Source organism: Moschus berezovskii, chromosome 7, assembly GCF_049115385.1.
Source record: "Moschus berezovskii isolate FMDL1 chromosome 7, NW_MosBer_1.0, whole genome shotgun sequence".
Lineage (NCBI taxonomy): Eukaryota > Metazoa > Chordata > Mammalia > Artiodactyla > Moschidae > Moschus > Moschus berezovskii.
Genome location: NC_142466.1, coordinates 31,748,686 through 31,764,470, shown reverse-complemented (window position 1 = coordinate 31,764,470; position 15,785 = coordinate 31,748,686). Strand labels below are relative to the sequence as shown.

Sequence of the window (15,785 nt, the reverse complement as noted above, 5' to 3'; positions counted from 1 at the left end):
ACATGTAGAATCTTAAAAATACAACAAACTAGTGAACATAACAAAAAAGAAGCAGACTCAAACCAATGGTTACCAGTGGCGAGAAAGAGGGAGGGGCAATATAAATAAAAAGTAGGGGATTAAGAGTCATAAATTATTATGCACAGAAATCTATAAGGATATACTGTACAATACAGTAAAGCTAATATTTTACAATAGCTATATCCCTGCTAGCTCAGATGGTAAAGCGTCTGCCTGCGATGAGGGAGACCCGGGTTCGATCCCTGGGTTGGGAAGATCTCCTGGAGAAGGAAATGGCAACCCACTCCAGTACTCTTGCCTGGAGAATCCCACGGAAGGAGGAGCCTGGTAGGCTACAGTCCATGGGGTCGCAAAGAGTCGGACACGACTGAGCGACTTCACTTTCACTTTCATAATGAAGTTTAACCTTTAAAAGTTGTGAATCACGCTTCCCTGGTTGTCCAGTGGTCAAGAATCTGCCTTGTGATGCAGGGGACACAGGTTCTGTCCCCGGTCCTGGAAGATCTCACATGCCTTGGAGCAACTAAGCCTGTGTGCCACAACTACTGGCCCGCACTCTAGAGCCTGTGCTCTGCAGCAAGAGGAGCCACAGCAACAAGAAGGCCCTCACCACAACGAGAGAAAAGCCCATGCCCAGCAACAGAGACAGAGTGTAGCCAAATAAATATAATTATTTAAAAGTTGTGAATCACTGCATTGTACACTTATAACCTATATAATAGTATACATCAACTATACTTCAATTCAAGGGGGAAAAACTATGCTCCTCCTCTTGGCCCAAAGGCAATCCTTTCACCGCGCCCTAAATCTCCTCCCTCTTTCTCAAGGATCAGTGGTTTCACCTTTTCCTCTTACTGGCTGCTTTCTGTCAGTATTTAAACATGCTTCAAATGGAGTATTTTTCAGCCATCAAAAAGAATGCATTTGAATCAGTCCTAATGAGGTGGATGAAATTGGAGCCTATTGTACAGAGTGAAATAAGCCAGAAAGAAAAACATCAATACAGTATACTAACGCATGTATATGGAATTTAGAAAGATGGTAACCTTAACCCTGTATACGAGACTGCAAAAGAGACACAGGTGTATAGAACAGTCTTTGGGACTCTGTGGGAAAGGGTGAAGGTGGGATGATTTGGGAGAATGGCACTGAAGCATGTATATTATCATATGTGAAATGAATCACCAGTCCAGGTTCGACGCATGATACAGGATGCTTGGGGCTGGTGCACGGGGATGACCCAGAGGGAGGATATGGGGAAGAGGGAGGAGGGAGGGGGGTTCAAGAAAGGGAACACATGTACACCCAGGGCGGATTCGTGTCAATGTATGGCAAAACCAACCAATATATTAATGTAAGGTAATTTGCCTCCAATAAAATAAAAAAATAAATAAACATGCTTCAGTCTTCCCCATTTTCAAAGAAAAACAATAAACAACAACCCTCACTGAAGTCCATTCTGTGTCTCTCCTCTAGAAAGTTATCATTGTTGGTTAGTTGCTAAATCCTGTCCAATCTTTATCAACCCAAATGCAAAATTCAAGTCAGTTTATGAAAGAACATCTATGGATTTAATTTACGGATTAGTTATAACCGAGACAAATGATCTTGGGGAGGGGAGCAGTGATCTACCTCTGAAGAGAGGAAAGAAGCTTAAAGTTTAATTCATTTATCCTCCACCCAAAAATATTTACTGTGGCTTTAGAGTGAATTGAATTAGAATTTATATCTTTCCTCATTATGCTTTTATGCTCAGAACATTTACTGAAACCTATGACTAACCACAACATAACTGCAGGTTATGTTCCAAGGCATGTGAGGTTTTCTCCAATCAGGGATCGAATCCATGTTTCCTGCATTAGCAGACAGATTCTTTATTGCTGAGTCACTAGGGAAGACCCCTCTAGAGAAATGTTGTTCAGTCGCCCAGTCTTGTCCAACTCTTTGCGGCCCCAGGGAGGCAGCCAGGCCTCCCTGTCCCTCACCATCTCCTGGAGTTAGACCAAGTTAGTTCATTGCATCAGTGATACCATCCAGCCATCTCATCCTCTGATGCCCTCTTCTCCTTCTGCCCTCAATCTTTCCCAGCATCAGGGACTTTTCTAATGAGTCGTCTGTTCGCATTAGATGACCAAAACACTGGAGCTTCAGCATCAGTCCTTCCAGTGAATATTCAGGGTTGATCTCCCTTAAGACTGACTGGTTTGATCTCCTAGCTGTCTAAGGGACTTTCAAGAGTCTTCTCCAGCACCACAGTTCAAAAACATCAATTTGTTGGCATTCTGCCTTCTTTACAGTTCAGCTCTCACAATTGTGTGTGACTACTGGGAAGACCACAGCCTTGACTATACGGATCTTTGTCAGCAGCGTAATGTCTCTGCTTTTCAACACACTGTCTAGGTTTGTCATCACTTTTCTGCCAAGAAGCAATCGTCTTCTGATTTCATGGCTACAGACACCATCTGCAGGGATTTTGGAGCCCAAGAAGAGGAAATCAGTCACTACTTCTACCTTTTCCCCTACAATTTGCCATCCAGGATTGGGGTCGGATGCTATGATCTTAGTTTTTTTAATTCTTAGTCTTAAGTTGGCTCTTTCATTCCCTCCTTCACCCTCATCAAGAGGCTCTTCAGTTCCTCTTTGCTTTCTGCCATTACAGTGGTATCATCCACATATCTGAGGTTGTTGATGTTTCTCCTGCCTATCTTGATTCCAGCTTGTAACTCATCCTGCCTGGCATTTATCATAATGTGCTCAGCATATAGGTTAAACAAACAGGGTAAGAGCAGACAGCCCTTTCATACTCCTTTCTTGATCTTGAACCAATCAATTGTTACACAAGTTCTAACTGTTGCTTCTTGACCCACATACAGGTTTCTCAGGAGACAGGTAAGATGGTCTGGAATTCCCATCTCTTTAAGAGCTTTCCACAGTTTGCCATGATCCACACAGTCAAAGGCTTTAGTGTAGTCGATGAAACTGAGATAGATGTTTTTCTGAAATTTCCTTGCTTTTTTTGTAATCCAGAAAATGCTGGCAATTTGATCTCTAGTTCCTCTTCCTTTTCTAAACCCATCTTGGACATCTAGAAGCTCTTGGTTCACATCATGCTGAAGCCTCTGTTCTGTTCTGTTCCATCGCTCAGTCGTGTCCGACTCTATGCGACCCCGTGGACTGTAGCCTACCAGGCTTCTCCGTCCATGGGATTCTCCAGGCAAGAATACTGGAGAGGGTTACCGTTTCCTTCTCCAGGGGATCTTCCCGACCCAGGGATCGAACCCGGGTCTCCCGCACTGGGGCCAGATGCTTTAACCTCTGAGCCACCAGGGAAGCCCTGCTGAAGCCTAGCATGCAAGATTTTAAGCATGACCTTACTAGCCTGGGAGATGAGTGCAACTGTCCAATGGTTAGCACATTCTTTGGTACTACCCTTCTCGGGAAGTGGAATGAGGATTGACCTTTTCCAGTCCTGTGGCCACTCCTGGTCTTCCAGATTTGCTGACATAATGGATGGAAAACCTTGATGGCATCCACCTTTAGGGATTTGAATAGTTCTGCTGGAATTTCATTGCATCCACTAGCTTTATTGACAGCAGTGCTTCTTAAGGCCCACTTGACTTCATACTCCAGTATCTCTGGCTCTGGGTGACTAACCACATCATTATAGTAATCCGGCTCATTAAGATCTTTTCTATATAGTTCTTCCATGTTTTCTTTCCATCTCTTCTTGATCTCTTCAGCATCTACTAGGTCTCTACCACTTTTACCCTTTATTGTGCCCATCTTTGGGCTGAATGCTCCCTTGATGTTTCCAATTCTCCTGAAGAGATCTCTAGTCTTTCCCCTTTTGTTGCTTTCTTCTGTTAAATACTGTTCATTGAAGAAGGCCTTCCTGTCTCTTCTAGCTATTCTTTGAAACTCTCCATTTAATTGGGTGCACCTTTCCCTCTCTCCCTTGCTTTTCACTTCTCTTCCTTCTTCTGCTATTTGTAAAGCCTCCTCAGATAACCACTTTGCCTTCTTGCTTTACCTTTCCTTTGGGATAGTTTTGTTCACCACCTCCTGTACAATATTATGGACCTCTGTCCATAGTTCTTCAGGCATACTGTTATCTAGATCTAGTCTCTTGAATCTATTTGTTACCTCTATTATGAATTCATGTGGGATTTAAATCATACCTGGCTGGTCTAGCGTTTTATCCAGTTTTCTTTAGTTTAAGCCTCTAGAGAAGGGGCTGTCTACAAATACAGGCTTGCCTTCCTCACCCCCTACTCATGCTCCACCCACCAAATCTCATCCTACTCACTCCTTGCTTGAGCCAAGGCCTTCAAAGCCCCACCTTATTTCCCCAGGCCTTTATCCTTATGCCACCTGATACTTTGGCTACCTGATGCAAAGAACTGACTCATTAGAAAAGACCCTGATGCTGGGAAAGACTGAAGGCAGGAGGAGAAGAGGATGACAGAGGATGAGATGGTTGGATGGCATCACCAACTCAATGGACATGAGTTTAAGCAAGCTCCGGGAGTTGGTGACAGACAGGGAAGCCTGGAGTGCTGCAGTCCATGGGGTCGCAAAGAGTCGGACACGACTGAGTGACTGACCTGAACTTATTCTTATGCAGCATCTCCATGGTATCCATTCTCTCCTCCAGTGCTGTAGTACTCTCCCCCTGGACTCCTTTGGTACCTCTCATCATCATTTGACCTCTTAATCTCTTCTTTGTTCTTTGTCAAGTAATTTGATTTCATTATTTCCACATGTAATTCTGAAACTCCTGGTGTGCAGGAACTCTCTAAGGAAAACATAATGTCTCCACAGGCAGATTGGGTAGGCCATTCCAGCACACTGAGAAAGATCCCGAGGCTGATGCACAGGGCTTGATTCATGCCCTTAACCTGGTAAAGACACATGAAGCCCACGTTATCTTTGCTATGACAGACCGGATTCCAAGAATATGCCTCTAGTACAGAGATTCCTTGGTATCCATTATTTGTGGAGGATTGGTTCCAGGACTCCCCACCCCCCCACCAGCCCATAGATACCAAAATCTGTGGATACTCAAGTTCCTTGTATAAAAGAGTGTAGTATTTGCATACAATCTATGCACATCTTCTTGTATACTTTGTATGATCTTTAGATTGTTATAATACCCAACATCATGTAAATAGTTTCTAGTGCACGGAAAATTCAAATTTAGCTTTAGGGAACTTTCTGGAATTTTTAAAAATATTTTTAATGCACAGATGTGGAACCCACAGATATGACTGTACCTATCTACTCTACTCTCTCATCTCAAACACAACCAAAGCTGAGGATAACATCTGTCATTGCCTCACATAAACTCTGGACAAAATATAAAAAATAAAAAACCTGTGAGCACTAAAGGGCAACCAAAACAGTTAGATTCTAGAGCAGAAGCAACAGGTGGAAGAAGGGAATGGTACTGGATGAGCCTATGCATTAACTTTCCATTTTTTTCAACATTTCCAGTCTGAAGGCAGGTTCCAGTCTGTGCCAGGTAGGGCTGCTAAAATGTGAATAGAAAACTTTTCATCTTCTTGAATGAAGAACCAGAAGGCTAAGTTTGAAGCAACCACAAATGCTGGGAAGTGAGAAAGGAATCCTGAAAGGGGGAGACCAGAGACAGTAAGGCTTAAATCCTGTTTGTAAACTGGGCCCTTTTCTCTGGCTGACATTGCCTGCGTGGGACAGACGTCAAGCAATTGTGCTAAAGATAAGTGAACTGAGGTTAGAATTGCCACACAAAACACCAAGTTTGCATTTTTAGTCCAATCAACTTGTGGTGGTGGTGATTTAGTCACTAAGCTGTATCTGACTCTTGAAACTCCATGGACTGTAGCCTGCCAGGCTCCTCTGTCCATGGAATTCTCCAGGCAAGAATACTGGAGTGGGTTGCCATTTCTTCCTCCAGGGGATCTTCTCAACCCAAGGATCAAACCTAACTCTCCTGAATTACAGGTGGTCTCCTGCATTGCAGACAAATTCTTTACTGCTGAGCCACCTACTGTCTGCTTTAAAACCACATTCTTCAGAGCAATGTAATCAAATCTAGAGCTTCCACAATATAACATTAACAATGCACAGGATCAAATTTCTTGACATACACAAAGAAAATGTGACCTATTATCAAGGGGGAAAAAAGGAGCCCAGAGCAGTCCTAGATTCTGCAATTAGCAGAGAAAGATTACAAAGTTGCTATTTTAGCTATGCTTACTTGCAAAATGGAAAACAAGGTCACAATAAATAAAAAAAAAAAGGAAATCACAGAAGAACAATAGAAACTATATATAAAAATAACTACATGTAAAGTCTAAAACTAAAAACCGTAATATCTAAAACGAAACACTCACTGGATGGGTAACAGCAGAATGGAGACAGAGGAAGAAAGACAGACTTAGCAAACCTGAAAACAGATGACTATAAGCTGTCCAATCTGAAGGAGAGAGAGGAAAAAAGACTGGGCGAAAGAAATGAATAAAGCCTCAGTTCAGTTCAGTCGCTCAGTCGTGTCCGACTCTCCGCGACCCCATGAATCACAGCACGCCAGGCCTCCCTGTCCATCACCAACTCCCGGAGTACACTCAAACTCATGTCCATCGAGTCGGTGATGCCATCCAGCCATCTCATTCTCCGTCGTCCCCTTCTCCTCCCGCCCCCAACCTTTCCCAGCATCAGACACTTTTCCAGTGAGTCAACTCGTCGCATGAGGTGGCCAAAGTATTGCAGTTTCAGCTTTAGCATCAGTCCTTCCAATGAACACCCAGGATTGATCTCCTTTAGAATGGACTGGTTGGATCAATTGCAATATAAGGGACTCTCAAGAGTCTTCTCCAACACCACAGTTCAAAAGCATCGATTCTTCGGCGATCAGCCTTCTTCACAGTCCAACTCTCACATCCATACATGACCACGGGAAAAACCATTGCCTTGACTAAACGGACCTTGGTTGGCAAAGTAATGTCTCTGCTTTTTAATATAGTATCAAGGTTGGTCATAACTTTCCTTCCAAGGAGCAAGCGTCTTTTAATTTCATGGCTGCAATCAGCATCTGCAGTGATTTTGGAGCCCCAAAAAGTAAAGTCTGACAGTTTCCACTGTTTTTCCATCTATTTCCCATGAAGTGATGGGACCAGATGCCATGATCTTTGTTTTCTGAATGTTGAGCTTCAAGCCAACCTTTTCACTCTCCTCTTTCACTTTCATCAAGAGGCTTTTGAGTTCCTCTTCACTTTCTGCCATAAGGGTAGTGTCATCTGCATATCTGAGGTTATTGATATTTCTCCCAGCAATCTTGATTCCAGCTTGTGCTTCTTCCAGCCCAGCGTTCCTCATGATGTACTCTGCATATAAGTTAAACAAGCAAGGTGACAATATACAACCTTGACGTACTCCTTTTCCTATTTGGAACCAGTCTGTTGTTCCATGTCCAGTTCTAACTGTTGCTTCCTGACCTGCATACAGGTTTCTCAAGAGGCAGGTCAGGTGGTCTGGGATTCCCATCTCTTTCAGAATGTTCCACAGTTTATTGTGATCCACACAGTCAAAGGCTTTGGCATAGTCAATGAAGCAGAAATAGATGTTTTTCTGGAACTCTCTTGCTTTCTCCATGATCCAGCGGATGTTGGCAATTTGATCTCTGGTGCCTCTGCCTTTTCTAAAACCTGCTTGAACATCTGGGAGTTCACGGTTTACATACTGCTGAAGCCTGGCTTGGAGAATTTTGAGCATGACTTTACTAGCGTGTGAGATGAGTGCAATTGTGCGGTAGTTTGAGCATTCTTTGGCATTGCCTTTCTTTGGGATTGGAATGAAGACTGACCTCTTCCAGTCCTGTGGCCACTGCTGAGTTTTCCAAATCTGCTGGCATATTGAGTGCAGCACTTTCACAGCATCATCTTTCAAGACTTGAAATAGCTCAACTGGAATTCCATCACCTCCGCTAGCTTTGTTTGTAGTGATGCTTTCTAAGGCCCACTTGACTTCACATTCCAAGAGGTCTGGCTCTAGGTCAGTGATCATGTTATCGTGACTATCTTGGTCATGATGATCTTTTTTGTACAGTTCTTCTGTATATTCCTGCCACCTCTTCTTAATATCTTCTGCTTCTGTTAGGTCCATACCACTTCTGTCCTTTATCGAGCCCATCTTTGCATGAAATGTTCCCTTGGAATCCCTAATTTTCTTGAAGAGGTCTCTTGTTTTTCCTATTCTGTTGTTTTTCTCTATTTCTTTGCATTGATCACTGAGGAAGTCTTTCTTATCTCTCCTTGCTCTTCTTTGGAACTAAGCGTCAGGGACAGAAAAAATAAAGAAAGGCCAAATGTCCCCAAATTTAATCAAAGACACCCTGATATCTCAGCTGGTAAAGAATCCGCCTGCAATACAGGAGACCCCGGTTTGAAACCCAGGTTGGGAAGATCCCCTGGAGAAGGGATAGGCTACCCACTTCAGTGTTTTTGGGCTTCCCTTGTGGCTCAGCTAGTAAAGAATCTGCCAGCAATGTGGGAGACCTGAGTTTGATCTCCGGGTTGGGAAGATCCCCTGGAGAAAGGAAAGGCTACCCACTCCAGTATTCTGGCCTGGAGAATTCCATGGACTGTATAGTCCATGGAGTCGCAAAGATTCAGACATGACTGAGTGACTTTCACTTTCACTTCCCACAAAGGCTCTTAAACTACCCACACACATCTAGCACCGAGACCTATTACAGCATGTCTTCACTAATCCTTAGATCCAGGCTATCAGTTCAGTTCAGTCACTCAGTTGTGTCTGACTCTCTGCAACCCCATGGACTGCAGCATGCCAGGCTTCCCTGTCCATCACCAACTGCTGGAGCTTGCTCAAACTCATGTCCATTGAGTCGGTGATACCATCTGACTATCTCATCCTTTGTCATCCTCTTCTCCCTCCTGCCCTCAATCTTCCCCAGCATCAGGTCTTTTCCAATGAGTCAGTTCTTCACATCAGGTGGCCAAAGTATTGGAGTTTCAGCTTCAGCGTCAGTCCTTCCAATGAATATTCAGGACTGATTTCCTTTAGGACTGACTGGCTGGATTGCAGTCCAAGGGACTCTCAAGAGTCTTCTCCAACACCAGTTCAAAACCATCCATTCTTCAGTGCTTAGTCTTATTTATAGTCACATTCATACATGACTACTGGAAAAACCATAGCTTTGACTAGACGGACCTTTGACGATAAGGTAATGTCTCTGCTTTTTAATATGCTGACTAGGAGGGTCATAGCTTGTCTTACAAGGAGTAAGCATCTTTTAATTTCATGGCTGCAGTCACCATCTGCAGTGATTTTGGAGCCACCAAAAATAGTCTGCCACTGTTTCCACTGTTTCCCCATCTATTTGCCATGCAGTGATGGGACCAGATGCCATGATCTTCATTTTTTGAATGTTGAGTTTTAAGCCAGCTTTTTCACTCTCCTCTTTCACTTTCATCAAGAGTCTCTTCAGCTCCTCTTCACTTTCTGCCATAAGGGTGGTGTCATCTGTATATCTGAGGTTATTGATATTTCTCCCGGTAATCTTTTTATTCCAACTTGTGCTTCATCCATCCTGGCATTTCGCATGATGTACTCTGCATATAAGTTAAATAAGCAGGGTGACAGTATACAGCCCTGACATACTCCTTTTTCAATTTTGAACCAGTCTGTTGTTTCATGTCCAGTTCTAACTGTTGCTTCTTAACCTGACTATATATTTCTCAGGATGCAGGTCAGGTGGTCTGGTATTCCCATCTCCTTCAGAATTTTCCACAGTTTGTGGTGATCCACACAGTCAAAGGCTTTGGTGTAGTCAATAAAGCAGAAGTAGATATTTTTCTGGAATTCTCTTGCTTTTTCTATAATCCAACAGATGTTGGCAATTTGACCTCTGGTTCCTCTGCCTTTTCTAAATCCTGCTTGAACATCTGGAAGTTCACGGTTCACATACTGTTGAAGCCTGGCTTGGAGGATTTTGAGCATGACTTTACTAGCTTGTGAGATGAGTTCTACTACTATTGTGCAGCAGTTTGAACATTATTTGGCATTGCCCTTCTTTGGGACTGGAATGAAAACTGACCTTTTCCAGTCCTGTGGCCACTGCTGAGTTTTCCAAATTTGCTGGCATATTGAGGGCAGCACTTTCACAGCATCATCTTTCAGGATTTGAAATAGCTCAACTGGAATTCCATCACCTCCACTAGCTTTGTTTGCAGTGATGCTTTCTAAGGCCCATTTGACTTCACATTCCAGGTGTCTGGCTCTAGGTGAGTGATGACACTATCATGGTTATCTGGGTCATAAAGATCTTTTTTGCATAGTTCTTCTGTGTATTCTTGCCACTTCTTCTTAATATCTTCTGCTTCTGTTAGGTCCAAACCATTTCTGCCATTTATTGTGCCCATCTTTCATGAAATGTTCCCTTGGTATCTCTAATTTTCTTGAAGAGATCTCTAGTCTTTCCCATTCTATTGTTTTCTTCTATTTCTTTGCACTGATCACTAGGAAGGCTTTCTTATCTCTTCTTGTTATTCTTTAGAACTTTGCATTCAAATGGGTTTATCTTTTGTATATAGAGATGAGAAAGTGTATCCCCACTGGGATAACTCTGAGTAAAGAAATACATATTTGAACAGCAAGTGTGTAATATTCAATAGGTAGGAAAAGACACAAGCCTACTACCAACTTTATTGCTTCTCTCCTGGCTTTTTGGAACAGATTCCAAAAGCCCTTCCCCGGACTTACCTGGTGGCACTGTGGATAAGAATCTACCTGCTAGTGCAGGGGACATGGGTTAGATCCCTGGTCCAGGAAGATTCCACATGCCGCGGAAGAACCAGGCCCAGGCGCCACAACCACTGAACCTGTGTGCCCAGAGCCTGTGCTCCCCAGCAAGAGAATCACCACAATGAGAAGCCCACAAGTTGCGGGCTCTGCAACTAGGGAAAGCCCGCACACAGCAACAAAGGCCCAGTGCTATCAAAAATAGGTAAACATAAGATCTTTCCCTTTGAGCTCCTTCTCTTCACTCTTCCACTTACTAAGGCGTCTTGTCAGTAAACAGAGGAATTCGTGCCACTTCCTACCCTTTTCCCCGCAGCCAAATTCATCATGTGAACCCAGTTTCACCCAACCCCTTGCACCTCTATCTCCCCCTACCCACAGCCCCACTCCCTTTAGAATAAAGGTCTAACACCATCTTGAAGACCCACCTCTTTCTTCTGAGGCTATTCACTTTGTTCATCTTCAGGGATCTCCCTTAGCTAACAAAACAATGTCCAAAAATGGGGCCCAAGTGTCTAACATGGTGACATGCCTAAGAGGAAACAAGGCTTGAAGTACAAAGCTTTTGTTCATAAATTGATCTCAGGTCTATCCAAACTAAAGGCAGATCCTCTGTGAGAGAATTACCAAAGGGCTGCAAGAAACCACTCAATATCAAGAAGGGCTGAAAAGCACAAATTAATATTCAACTCATCGCACCGGCTGTAAATCCCCAAGATTTACGGTCAGTAAGAGTGGTGTGCAGCTGCAATCATGCCTCATGCTGGGATGATAACTATTCTAGAAACCAGGTGTTTTTTGTGTCTGGGACATGTGACTTTGTCATGCAGCAGGTGGCATGTCAAGCAGTCCCCGTCCAACCTCAGAAACTAAGCCAGGTCCACCTTTACATAGCAAAGCGGGTCAGATATTCTGACCACCAGATTCCAAGGGCAGAGGATGACAACCTGCGCAGACACAGAGCGGTGCAGACCCAAGGCCGACCAACCCCTTCCTCACCAACCTCTGGTGGAGCACCGAGATGACAACATCTCCACACTTCCCTATGGGAATGGTTTTATGTATTCAGAGACATGGACCAGAGTCTCTGCTGAGTTTACAAGGTTCAGAAAAGATGGTTAGTAAAATCTTGATTTTTGTTGATTTATGTCAGTAAAATCCCACCAAAGCTCAAAATAAAAAAAGGTATCCTGATAGTGGCATGGTTGTTTTGTTTCTTTCATTTTACAAAAATGTGCCCAGCAGGGCAGGCATGGGACTGAGAAATGATGAAACTGAGGGATGGAGGAGAGAAGAGATGCCTTCTGCTCATCTCCCCCTTAGTCCTCTTTCTGGGGAAGAAAATAAAGGAGAGGAGAGAGGTATTTCTGTCCTTTTTCCTTCCCATGGGTAACCATGATCCTGCCACTTCTTGTTTTTAAGGTCCTTATGATCATTAATAAGTTGTTTTGGAAATTCTTTTACTATCTGCATTCCTCTGCTTTGGCCACATCTTAACATGAATGATTTTATTATTCTGGCCTTGGCAGGGACAGAGAGGATTTCTGGGCGATATGTTTATTGTTATAAGTGACACAAGGCAAGGATAATTTAGAACAGGTCAAAGGGCTAGTTTTTATTTTGCAAAGAAGGAGAGCATATGGGGGAGGGGGCATGATGGGGAGGAGAGAGGGAATGTGGGGCTCCACTGGGGGTTCATAGCTCAGGGATGGGGCAGGACTACTGCTCCAGAGAAAAGGTTTGTCCTCATTCTCCTGAGCTTGTGGGTAACAAACAAAAAGCATCCTTCAACATCCAGCCCTCCAAGGATTCAAATATTTCCAGGACAATATCTGAAGCCACTCTGCACTCTACATTCCATGAGGCACTCTTTATACTTGGATATAAAGAGAAGTGAAGACTAGTATCTTAAAACCAAATGTGATATTCACAAGCCATTTCTCCATACTGCTCTTATCCTCTCCTGCCAACTACATGTCTGTTATACACAAGCCTAGTTCTTTTCATGAGTATTGACCATAGATTTTTCAAACAAAAAGCAACATTTGAGAATGATCCACTTCTCTCTCTTGTTGAGGTCTTTAGATTCTGAGAAACAAAGGATGCTGTTTTCTGAGAAACAAAGGAAGCCCAAACCTTAAGGTTTATGTTGTTTAGTAAGTCATAGGTTGAAAAGCAGGTTGCATGGGTTACATTTTTTGTCATGAATGAGGACACAGAAACCCTGTGCTTAAATCAAATCATTTAATATGACTGTTCAGCATAAAGGTGGCCTGATTCAAGAATCAGAAAGGACCCTTGACTCCCTCCCATTCTCAGACTGCCTCTGTCTACTAGTTCCCACCAAGTCCAGGGATCACTTGGCTTTGACCTTGCCTTGTGGGTCTTTTCTAGCCCATCACCCAGACATGGACTTCTTCCTTTGGATATACAAGATAAGCAGCATTTAGTACATGCCTCCAACCCATGCTCTCAACAGAGGATGTTTCCAGGCCTACCTGGAGGAAACCCGGAGGCAGAAGGAATGGTGTACTGCTTAGTCTGGGCCATCTGGGACCTTTATCCGAAAAGCACAAAACTGCAAGGCAAAGGTGGGGGCGGCATGCAATAGGAAGAAAATTTACCAGATCTTGAAAACCTATAATGTGTGGGCATCGTGCTAGGACTATTTCATCTCCACTGCACACCAATGCTGCCCCTTAGGGATGAGGATCATCAGAGGCAGAGAAGGCATCCAGCTCTCAGGTCGTATCTGGGGTCTAAGCTATACAACCTGAAACACCGCCCAAGTAACTCCAAGGGGTTGGTACTCCTCTGGATCATCAGTCACAGGTCAGAGGTCACTCACTGAGTTGTCAACAGCCCGATTCTGTGAGAGCCTTGTAACGCAACGTGTAGAACAATCCTGAGATTGACCATGTGTCCCCACCCCCTCAATACAGATAACCCTGCAGCCCTGATGCATTGAGACACAGGGCTCAGTCTCTGTACACAGCTGGACCTCAAGAATCAGAGTTTCTAAGTCAAGAGTAATTTAAAAGGAAATATTCTTTGTTTATATTCTTGATGTATGTTCAAGGGGACCTCGATTCAAAATCTATAGCATAACTTCAAAAACGCTCAAGTTCTCTTTCACCACTACCAACTTCACTACCACCACCCAAGCTGACCTGGAGCTTATGTGCAAAAGCTCAAAACTCCTTTTTCTGTAGCAGCCCTCACCCCTTTCAAGTTATTATTTCCCTTTAGTCCTTTAAGCCTTTCCATGTAGATCAATTTGCAATTCCTGCCCCATGGCCCCAACCCTGCCCCAGCCCCAAGCAAGAATCCTTTCTCGCTAAAAGAGGGCTGGGGAAAACTAAACTGGCTAATAAATGCAGGATTTTCTTTCAGAGATTCTCTGAGTAAATTAACATTAAGGCATTAGTAGCATGTATTGATAGCACCGTTAATGCAATATTGAACATTAGGTTAATGTACGTTACTCCAGCAGCTGTGCACGCATACATTCACACCATGCCCTCACCTCGACGTGGTCAGGCCTTCCATCGGCGTGCATGCTCTCTGGTAATCCATCTTGGGCTTGAAGGACTCTCTGGGCAGGTAAGAGTGATAGACAGGGTAGTTCTCAGTATATTCGGAGAGAAGACATGGTTTCTCTGTTTTATCATAAATCTTGGTAGGGAGGTGTGGACAATGATGCCGCCTAGTTAAAAAAGAAAAATGGAACATGAGGTTGGTTACCTTCTTGCGAAGAATACATTCAGTCTGTTACCTACTTAAAATGTGACCCAGAGTATAGAATCATGACAGCCAACATTGAAAGCAGGAGTTTAACCCTTCTTTTTCTCTACTGAACTATACGGAGTGGCCAGAATTTTTTAAATGATCTGTACCTGCAATCGGTTAATTGTCAAAATTCCTTGGATCATAAAGTTACAAAAGCATAGCTGATGACCAGCCCTCACAATGTGTCACACTTCTCATTTAAATACTAAAACACTCCCATACTGTAGTGAAATGGTTGTGGCCCCCGAGGCATCTGAGTGCCAACCCAGTCCCTCCCAAGACCCCCCTGCACCTCCCAGTTGCCCAGCAATTAAGGGCTTAATATCTGACCTAACAGGGGGTTCCAAGGCTATGCTCAAGGGCCAGGTTACTATCTTTCCTCACTGGTTCCTGCGTCAATTGAGAATATCACCCTCACACACAGGTGGCATCATACAGAGCAGAACTACCTCAGTTCTGAGTATACACCACTGACTACGTGAAAACATTTTTGCATTAAAAGTCTGGTTCCTTTATTCTTTCAGGTCTCATTTCAATTGTTGCCTCTTTAGACTTCCGCTGATCATCTTAACCTAAAAGATACCCCACGAGCCCCCTCCCATCACTCACAGAGTTTCTCTCATCACATGTGTGACTTTCCCATCACTTCCTATTATCTGTAACTTGCACTTTTGTTGATGAGTTCATTACCTATCAAGCTCAGCACCATTTTCTGTCTTGTTCACTGCTACATCTCTGCTGCTGCTGCTGAGTCACTTCAGCCGTGTCCGACTCTGTGTGACCCCATAGACGGCAGCCCACCAGGCTCCCCCATGCCTGGGATTCTCCAGGCAAGAACACTGGAGTGGGTTGCCATTTCCTCCTCCAATGTGTGAAAGTGAAAAGTGAAAATGAAGTCGCTCAGTCATGTCCGACCCTTAGCGACCCCACGGACTGCAGCCTCCATCCATGGGATTTTCTAGGCAAGAGTACTGGAGTGGCTTGCCATTGCCTTCTCTGGCTACATCTCTAGTACCCCTCATATCCTGCCTGCCATACAGCAGGCACTCAGAAAAACATTTATCAAGCAAATACTGGGTCTTCCATGGTGGCTCAGTGGGAAAGAATCACCTGCCAATGCAGGAGACATGAGTTCGATCGCTGGTCTGGGAAGATCCCACATGCTGTGGAGCAAC

At 43.9% G+C, this 15,785-nt stretch overlaps 1 protein-coding gene across 1 annotated transcript in view; it reads right to left on the bottom strand.

Moving 5' to 3' along the window:
• The window catches only part of SAXO1 (stabilizer of axonemal microtubules 1), a 37,061-nt gene extending 22,541 nt beyond the window's left edge, over positions 1-14,520 (bottom strand). Inside the window, exon 1 of the mRNA XM_055427677.2 lies at positions 14,348-14,520. Coding sequence (XP_055283652.2) covers positions 14,348-14,397 — 50 coding nt within the window. The 5' untranslated portion in view covers positions 14,398-14,520. The remainder of the gene's footprint in view (positions 1-14,347) is intronic.
• Positions 14,521-15,785: the final 1,265 nt, after the last annotated feature.